Raw genomic sequence first — 9,225 nt, forward strand, 5'->3', positions numbered from 1 at the left:
GGTGGCGGGGGGGATGTAACGGAGCAGGGGGTTGCTGGACACCCTGGAAAGCCCTCCTCGTGTTTCGCAGTGAAACCCAAGCTTGGCTTCCCATGTCGGGAGAGGGAGAGGTTGCTGGTGCTGCCGTTCTCTCCGGGCTGAGCTGTGCTGCCTCTTTAAGGGTTGAAGGATTTTCCCTACTCCTTGGCTTTCCCAAAACAGCTGACTGCACTAAAGCTCCTCTCCAGAGGAGATGTGCGTGTTGGGCAGATATTGCACCATGGGTCTCCCTGTCCGTGTGACCCTGTCAGCACCAGAGCTGAGCCCTGCCTCTCTCCAGAGCTTTGCTTTAGTCTCGCTGCTATATTAGGGGCTGAGTATGTGTCAGACGACAGTTTTCAGTTATTTCCCTCTGCTTCCCTAAAAGAAAAAAAAACCTCTTTCTCTGGCGCTGCCCTCACAGTGTCCTGATCATTCCTCCTGTCTCCTCCTCCCATCTCTAGGGCAAATCTGGTGGACCTTCAGAAAAAGCTTGAGGAACTGGAGCTGGATGAGCAGCAGAAGAAGCGCCTGGAAGCTTTCCTCACCCAGAAAGCCAAAGTGGGCGAGCTGAAGGACGATGACTTTGAGAGGATCTCCGAACTGGGGGCTGGCAATGGTGGTGTGGTCACCAAAGTGCAGCACAAACCCTCGGGGCTCGTTATGGCACGGAAGGTAATTGGGGGTAGGAGGAGTGGGCTGTGGTGCTGTGCTGGAGCGTCTGGCACTCGCCCTGGCTCCGGGAGAGCCGGCTTCGGTTGGGATCTCTCCGCCCTGACCCATCTGCATCCTAACCAGCTCACCTGGGTCGGGACCATGGTCCCAGCTGCCCCCACCTAGGTTTTACATGGAGCCTCTCCCGCTTCATCCCTGAGCTGCCCCGTCTGTCTCCGCGTCCTCCCCCAGGAGAGACCATGTTCTCTGTGACAGGTCCCTGGGGCTTGGAGCGCCTTGTGCGAAAACATAAGGTTTTGGGTTTTTTTTTTCTTCTTCTTCCAGTGAAGCTGGTTTTATGAACTCAGCTAAAGTGGATAGAAGCAGCAGGAAGCGGGATCTCTTGAGGATCCTAGGTCGGGGCTAACGAGGACTGGAAATGGCAGGTGGAAGGATGGGTTTGGAACAAACATGTTCCTCGCCCCTCACCACCCATTTAACAGATCCCCAAGGTAGTTCCGAGCAGCTGTGACAGTGGTTCCCCTCAGACGTGGGTTTATGGGCAACATCTTCTACTGTGCTGCCCTGTAGTAGAAAATGAGGAGATGCTTCGTCTGCCCATTAGAAAAGGCAGCACTCGGTGAGAACAGTGCAACTGCTCATCTGTAGGACAGCTTCCTTGAAAGTCTCTGGTCTCACCTGCTGTTGGGATGGTTTAGTGGGTCTCCATGAGCAAATCCGCATCTCTAGGTGGCTTCACTCAGAGCTGAGCTCTCAGTGTCTTCTGGGGCGTTTGATTTGGGAGTGTTGGGTGTCACCAGGTGGTTTTGAGATTGTTGGGAGCTTCGTGTTCAGAAACTGAAGCGAGGGCAAGCTGCAGCACTGCTCTCCTTCCTGCAGAGACCGGCCTTTGTAGGTCTGCAGGAAGGACAGATGTCCCTGGGGTTGGGTGTCCTAGAGCTTACAGTAACAGTGGCTCTTTTTTCTGACCTGCCATTGTATTTTCTAGCCTCTGGCTTCCCTACCCACAGCTGTGTTAACTGACTCTACATGGAACACAAGGAATAAAGCAACTGCTCTTTCACATGCATAATCTTCATGGTTTTTTTTACTTTGTGTGGTTTCCTTGATATCAGAGCACCTCTTCTTACAACACCTACAGAACTTGTGAAAATGTTCCCATCTGCTGAGTCAGATCTGCACCAAACTTCTGATTTGTCTTTCCACTCTGTATCCTGCGCGATCGCCGCGTGTTACATGGCCGGCAGTTGCTTCAGTCGCTAACAGGCTGCACAGGGCTCTACCTCTCCCTTTATCCTTCATGTTAGTCTGCAAGTGGTAAAAAGTCTACGCCAAAGCAGAGCTTCCCTGGAAGACTTTGTTTCTTTCCAACACTCAGGACTTGCTCACAGGTTCCTGTAAGTTGTGGGTTTTTTTTTTTTCCCAGGCATTACACCTTGAATATTTTCTCTTTCTTGGCAGCTGATTCATTTAGAAATCAAACCGGCCATCAGGAATCAGATTATCCGAGAGCTGCAGGTGCTGCATGAGTGTAATTCCCCATATATTGTGGGTTTCTATGGAGCCTTCTACAGCGACGGAGAGATCTCCATCTGCATGGAGCACATGGTGAGTCCCCATTCCTCCTCTGCAAACTGCTGCTCCCTGGACTGTTCTGAATTGCATCTCCCCGAGACCTGAAATTGCAGGTGAAATGGGTTAGGGTGCTGGCAGTCATGATGGCTCCTTGCTCTGGCTGCAGCAAGGCCACTCTGCTCCTGGTAGGAGCTGCACGCTCCTGCTTAGGCATCGAAATGACAGAGAGATCGACTTTTTGGAAAGCAGAAGCAGAGGTTTGGGGGTTGGCCAAACGGAAATGTTGTAAACCTGCCGCCCTACAGAGCTTGCCGTCAAGCACAGTGTGTGTTTTCTGTTGCTCTGGCGGAGAACAGTCTTGTTGCCCCTCCGGATCAGCGCTGACAGTAGCATCTTTGCATTTACCACTGATGGAAAGGAAGCTAAGAACTAATAGTAAGAAGTAGAGCTGTTAGAAGATAGCATTAAAATAGCTTTCAGTGAGAAGCTTGAGCTCTGATCACCAGATATCTTTTTTTTTTTTTTTTTTTTCTCCCCCCTGTAAAAGGAGTGTGCTCGATGCCGAGTCGTTGCAGACAGCTGAGCTGGGATGCTATGTACTGCTTGTACACCACTTGCCCTCCCTGGGCATGCTTGCCTGTACAGCCAGCTGCTCTGTTTTCCTGCCGGGGATTGGCGTGTTGGTCATTTTGCTGTTCTTTATTTTAGGATGGCGGCTCTTTGGATCAAGTGTTGAAAGAAGCCAAAAGAATTCCTGAGGAGATCTTGGGGAAAGTCAGTATAGCGGTGAGTTACGGTGGCTCTTCAGGCTTCCAGAAAGGATTTGCTGGGCACGGTTTGGGAATAATGCTTGTGTTGCCTGGGAGGCTTTCTTTGTTTCCCCATATATGCTTTCCTATCCCGACCTAGGGCGAGAGGGGAGGGGGAAAGCATATTCCCAACCGCTCTCCATAGCTCCGACCCCTTGTGTTGCACTGGCTGGTGTTGACTGCTCCTGGATGAGATTTGGGAGAAGCTTTCTCGGGCAGTTAACCCAAGATCTGTGATTGACTTGGTGATAAACTGCAAACCCTGAAACACGTGGACACTACGGGGCGGCTTTCCTCGCCAAGCTGCAGCGTGGCAGCACCCGGAGTTTATGCAACGTGTCCTGCCAAAGGGAATGCGCTTCCCTTCCCAGCTCTGATCTCATCCTGTCTTTGGTTTCCTTCTAGGTTCTGAGAGGCTTGGCGTATCTGAGAGAGAAGCACCAAATCATGCACAGAGGTGAGAGGAGGAACCTAAAAATAACTACCTGCAGTACAAGTGCCCTGTATTTTACCTGGAGTCGCATTTATACTCTTCTCTCTTGCTGTTGTCAGATGTGAAGCCTTCTAATATCCTGGTTAATTCTCGAGGAGAGATTAAGCTGTGTGATTTTGGGGTCAGCGGTCAACTCATTGACTCCATGGCAAACTCTTTTGTGGGAACTCGGTCCTACATGTCCGTAAGTTCCTTTCAACTTTCAGCTGTTTGTTTGTTTTGGGGTTTTTTTTGACAATTTGGGTTCAACTCTGCTCTTAGAGTCAGCGTGTAGTGTCCGATTCGCTCACGGTTTTGCTCTGTGTTTCCATCCTCATCTGGACTGCCCCGTTCCTGGTTCATATTGGGGGTGAGCCCAGAGGCACTCTCCCGTGCCGGAGAAGCAGACACCTCTGCGTCCTCTTGAGGAGCTGGTGTCCTGTCGGCTCCGACCTGTGCCCGGCTAGCAGTGGTGCATGTGGAAGTGCAGAGACTTAGAGGGAAAGACGTTTCAGATCCTACAAATACTTCCATATTTTATTTTGATGAGTGTTTGTGGATTCAAAAACATCATCTTTTTCTGCATGCAAAGCTCTTTATCCAAAAAACTGAGTGTGGAGGGGATGTAAATGCTGGTACATGCACCTCGGCTGCTTTGACCATGTGCACTTGCTGGCAAAATGGGGGTAAAACCAGTTTAGTGCAGCTGGGTTTCGGTACAGGCTAATGGGAAATTAAAGCCAAATTGGAGTCAGCCAGTGAGAGTGAACTGCAGGAAGAGCTGATTGTGCCTCTCCTTTAAGTGAGAATCACAATCAGCTCAACTGCAGATAATAGAGTGCCTGTAACAATACCATTACCTCCTGGCTGGCTCCAAGTCCCCAGGTCCTGCTGGCTGAAAGGCAGAGGGTAGGTGGAGGTCTTCTCCCTGCCCCGTGTCGTGGCTGGGAACGAGGGAAGCCATCAGACTACACTTCTGTGCTTAGGTCTGAGCTGCTCTCATATTTTGGGAATGGTTATTCAAGTACAGTTATAGTTAGACAGTGGCTATTTAAAAATAATATCTCCTTTGCACTCAGCCACTGGGTCTGCACAGCTGACTCAAAGCTGCTGGTATGGATGACTTGCATTGATTTATTTATTTTTCTTTCAATGGTAAGAGCCTAGAGTGGATTTTCTGCTCCTCAGATTCCTCTTGGGTATTAACCGGAATAAGCAGGAAAAATTTTGTTAATGATTTGAGTTCATTAGATCTCAGCATACAGAGAGAGAGATTCCTACTGTGTACTCTGTCTCCTAAGTAAAGCAGCTGTAAATGCTGCTCAACTGTAGCTGTTGATGAGATGCATGCCAAGTGCTTTATGTTTGCACATGATCTTTCCTTTGCATCCCCTTTGCACATGACGCCTTTGGGACAGTCCTTCCCCTGGAGGGGTGGAGAGCTGAGATGGAGAGGCCATCAGGATATCAAGTCTCATCTATTTAATTTCAATGCCTGATATTTATGACTTTGATATTCTGTGTCAGTGTGTGTTTCTGTGGTCTTTCCTTTCAGCCCGAGCGGTTGCAGGGCACCCACTACTCGGTCCAGTCCGACATCTGGAGCATGGGTCTGTCGTTAGTGGAGCTGTCTATCGGAAGGTACCCAATCCCCCCGCCAGACTCCAAGGAACTGGAAGCAATATTTGGCCGTCCTGTGGTGGACGGGGCAGAGGGAGAGTCTCACAGCATCTCGCCGCGGGCCAGGCCCCCAGGACGCCCCGTCAGTGGTAGGGGCTGTCGTATGCATTGGAAACAACACGCAGATGTGGGGGAGAAGGGGTCGGGTTTTGTTAGGTGTGGCTGGGTTAGCCAAAGGCCGTTGTGGATGAGGTTGTGGCGGGGAGGTGAGTGTTTCTAGGGAGGCCTCTCTCTGCAGAGCAGATGGAGCTGTGTCAATGCTCCAGCAGAATCCACTGAACCGCGGAGGTTTGTAATTCCTAATGAGTGCAGGCGGGACTCTGGCCTTGCATGGGGAGGTGAGGAGATTGCTCTCAGGATGCCAACCAGGGCCTATTAAGATTTTGAAGAGCTCAGTTTATCTGCCTTTAGACCCTGCTGTGTCCCACAGGAAGGCTCAAGCCACACAGCAAAGCACCCCGTGCTGGGGATGGTGCGGGCTTTTGGGATGTGGACCCCTTGGAGGAGATGCTTTGAGGGACACTGTCACAGCCCATGTTGCTCCTCAGGCTTTGCCTGTGCTGCCAACAGGTTCTTTTCAAGCTAGGGGCAGCTTTTTGGGAACAGCTTTGCTGGGAGCTCTCATAGAAGTACCAAACTGGCACAGGGGTTTGAAGGAGGCTCTGCTCGAGCCATTTGCTTGGAAGCAGAAGGCTCTAGAAGCACTGCCAGCCTGCCACAGCAGATGGTCTGGTACTCTCCAAATGCTCCAAGCTAGGAAATAAATCTGGACTATAGGCACGGTGAAAGAAATCTGAAATTTCAGAATGCGTTTTGGTTTTCTCTTTGTTTTTTTTCAACCGCGAGTCAGTTCCCAAGTGGGTTGCCTCTGCCTCTCCCAGCAAAAGTCCCACAGCACACATGCTTTTCACACGAAATGAGGCCCCTTGCTGTCCCTGAACAGCCTCTCACCACTGTTTTTGTCATCTTAATCACACAGGCCATGGGATGGACAGCCGGCCTGCGATGGCCATTTTTGAACTGCTGGATTATATAGTTAATGAGGTGGGTGTTTCTTTACCATCGGCTCTGCCGGCCTTCCCTGAGGTACCACAGTGTCGTGTCCACTCTGCTGAGTCAGGGTGGGCTGCGAAACCTTTGCTTCAACAGGGGCTTTTCAATAGAGAGCCCCTCTGAGCTGCACTGGCGTCCTTTCCTTCTCCCCTGTTCCCTCTTCCCATCTCTTTGTATCACAAAAGTATCTCTGGTTTTGGAATAAGGTTCTGCAGGGGGAGGCTCATAATACCCTGGAAAGAGGGGAGCAGTGAGGGGAGCTCTTGGCTGTAATGACCTGCTCCTTCTGCAACCGGCCGTTTCAAACGTGCTCCTCCCTAGATCAGCAAAGGGTGAACGCTCCCTCTGCACAGATGCTGAGGTCGTGCACGTTTTCTCAGATGAAAATCCTTTAAATGGGGGTGACCGGTGCTAAAATCCCAGGCCGAAATGTCCTAACAGACTTTAAAGGTAGGGTCCATCCCACCAGCAAGTGGAAAGAGCGACTTCCCCTTTTAAGGTGATAGGAGTTGACCCCCAATTATCGTTTTTGGAATGTCCTTGTCCGCCGTAGGCGTTGCCAGAGCTGGGATTTGCACGGTTGGATCTGGAATTGTGACGCTGCAATTTCAGTCTCCCAGCTTTGGCAGTGATTCAGCGTGGGGTCCCTTCAGCTGCACGTGGTGCTGGGGCAGCAGTTTGCAGGGTAAGAAATGGCAGGGAGCAGCTCCCTGGTTGCGAAGGGCAGCTCGGAGGAGGAGGAGGAGGAGAGCTGTAGGGTGCAGCTTTTCTGCAGCTCATTAAAGACTGTAGGTGACACTCTGCTTTTTGACCCATTAACACACAGTGATGCAGAAAACCCTTCTCTTCTCTGCAGCCACCTCCCAAGCTGCCGAATGGAGTTTTCACACAAGATTTCCAGGAGTTTGTAAATAAATGGTAAGGATTTCATCTTATGGCTGAAGATGGAGGCCTGTATGTACTCCCTGACACCTCTGCAGGCTGCCGCTCCACCCAAAACGTTCAGCATAACGCAATATTCTTCATGCTCTGTAGGTGCTCTCTCCCTGGCTGCAGTGTGATCTTGCATTGTGCTGGGAACTCCTGCCTTGGGAAGGGTTGAACTAAAAGCAGTTTATTTGTGGTGATGCTTTGCAGTATCCCAGCACCTTCTAAATATGAGCCTGGCAGGGGGATGGTGGAGCAGATTGCTGGGGCTGTGAGTCACCCCACAGCCTTGCAGGCACCAGCCGTACACCATCGACTTCCAGACCTTCTGATGTGGTGGGGGGACACCTGAAGATGCTGCCGCAGCTCCCGTTAAATCACAGAGATTAGACATCACAAACATCACTAACCCCCGCCAAGCATTAGGTCCTTTTCTCCATGTGCAGGGCGCAGTTCATCCACACAGTCTAGAAGAGACGGATCCTGCAGCTCTCCCTAGGAGCTGGGCTGTTGGAGACGATGCTTTCTGAGCCGTTTCCATGCTGCCAGGCTCTTGGGGAAAGCAGCTAGGAGGCCAAGTGGTTTTTGGTGAAGCTGGAGACCTCTCCAGCCAGATAACCGGTTTCCCAGATGAAATGTCTCAGCGTTGGTTTTGCTCTCTTGTTCTTCTCATTTCAGCTTAATTAAAAATCCGGCAGAACGGGCAGATCTGAAGATGCTGATGGTAAGTGGGGAGAGCAATTTTCTTTCTACAGTGGGGTGACACCAGATTTGCAAACTGCTGCCCTGTCCCTCTTCGCCTCTCTTGCTCAAAAGGCTGGAAACTCCCAAGCTGAGCTTAGGATGAGGCAAATAGAGCCCGGGAGAAGGAGTGACTCACCTGTGATTCAAAGGTAGTGATGGTATCTAGCCCATGCGGAGCCCAGGATGGGAACCACCCGGCTGTCCCGTGTCTGTGAAGGTGCCGGGGACAAACCTTCACCTCCCGAGCTGGGCAGAAGAATATATGGGCTGAATATGAGCCGGCAATGTGCGTTCGCAGCCCAGAAGGCCAACCGTATCCTGGGCTGCATCACCAGCAGCGTGGCCAGCAGGTTGAGGGAGGGGATTCTCCTCCTCTACTCTGCTCTGGTCAGACCCCACCAGCAGTACTGCGTCCAGCTCGGGAGTCCTCAGCATAAGAAAGACATGGAGCTGCTCAAGCCTTGAAGATGATCGGGGGGCTGGAGCACCTCCGCTGTGAGGGCAGGGTGAGAGAGTTGGGGTTGTTTAGCCTAGGGAAGAGAAGGTTCTGGGGAGACCTTATAGCAGCCTTGCAGTGCTTCAGAGGGGTCTACAGGAAGGATGGGGAGGGACTCTTTATCGGGGAGTGTAGTGATGGGACGATGGATAACAGTTTTAAACTGAAAGAGGGTAGATTTAGATTAGATATTAGGAAGAAATGCTTTACTGTGAGGGTGGTGAGACACTGGAACAGGTTGCCCAGAGAAATTGTGGATGCCCCCTCCCTGGAAGCGTTCAAGGTCAGATTGGACGGAGCTCTGAGCAACCTGATCTAGTGGAGGATGTCCCTGCAAGCTCGTAGCAACCTGATGTCGTGGAGGATGTCCCTGCCCATGGCAGGGCGGTTGGAACTAGATGATCTTTTAAGGTCTCTCCAACTCAAACAATTCTGTGAGCCCAGTTTAACCATGTTAACCTCAGCTTGACTCCTCAGCATCGTGCTGAGCCCCTGAGCTACATCTGGGTGGTCCCACGTAGCCCTTGCAAAGGAGGTGGCCTGTGTCCTTGTGTGAAGGTAGTCCTGTCCTGCCTGTGCTTCTCCATTACCTTCTGCTCCCGGGGGAGCAGGGTTTGCCATCCAGGGGCAAGCGAGGACGGTGGGGAGTGCACCTCGTCTGCCGGCCCGTACAGAGCAGCGTTTCGGTCTGCTCGCAGGCAGGGGCTGTGCAGGCTCTGCTCTCCTTGAAATCTTCCTTGCTCCCATGCCGGTGTGTTGACTACGTGGTCAGCATG

The 9,225-nt window shown here is 51.5% G+C and overlaps 1 protein-coding gene across 1 annotated transcript in view; it reads left to right on the plus strand.

The window, feature by feature from the left end:
* Nucleotides 1-482: 482 nt before the first annotated feature.
* Nucleotides 483-9,225, plus strand: part of MAP2K2 (mitogen-activated protein kinase kinase 2) — a gene marked incomplete at its 5' end in the record, with an annotated part of 9,322 nt that continues 579 nt past the window's right edge. The window contains 9 exons of the mRNA XM_009574251.1: nucleotides 483-693; nucleotides 2,155-2,301; nucleotides 2,977-3,054; nucleotides 3,483-3,534; nucleotides 3,630-3,754; nucleotides 5,105-5,318; nucleotides 6,209-6,273; nucleotides 7,139-7,200; nucleotides 7,888-7,933. Of these exons, the coding sequence (XP_009572546.1) occupies nucleotides 483-693; nucleotides 2,155-2,301; nucleotides 2,977-3,054; nucleotides 3,483-3,534; nucleotides 3,630-3,754; nucleotides 5,105-5,318; nucleotides 6,209-6,273; nucleotides 7,139-7,200; nucleotides 7,888-7,933 (1,000 nt within the window). The remainder of the gene's footprint in view (nucleotides 694-2,154; nucleotides 2,302-2,976; nucleotides 3,055-3,482; nucleotides 3,535-3,629; nucleotides 3,755-5,104; nucleotides 5,319-6,208; nucleotides 6,274-7,138; nucleotides 7,201-7,887; nucleotides 7,934-9,225) is intronic.

The sequence above is a fragment of the Fulmarus glacialis genome, unplaced genomic scaffold (assembly GCF_000690835.1).
Source record: "Fulmarus glacialis isolate BGI_N327 unplaced genomic scaffold, ASM69083v1 scaffold12313, whole genome shotgun sequence".
Classification (NCBI taxonomy): domain Eukaryota; kingdom Metazoa; phylum Chordata; class Aves; order Procellariiformes; family Procellariidae; genus Fulmarus; species Fulmarus glacialis.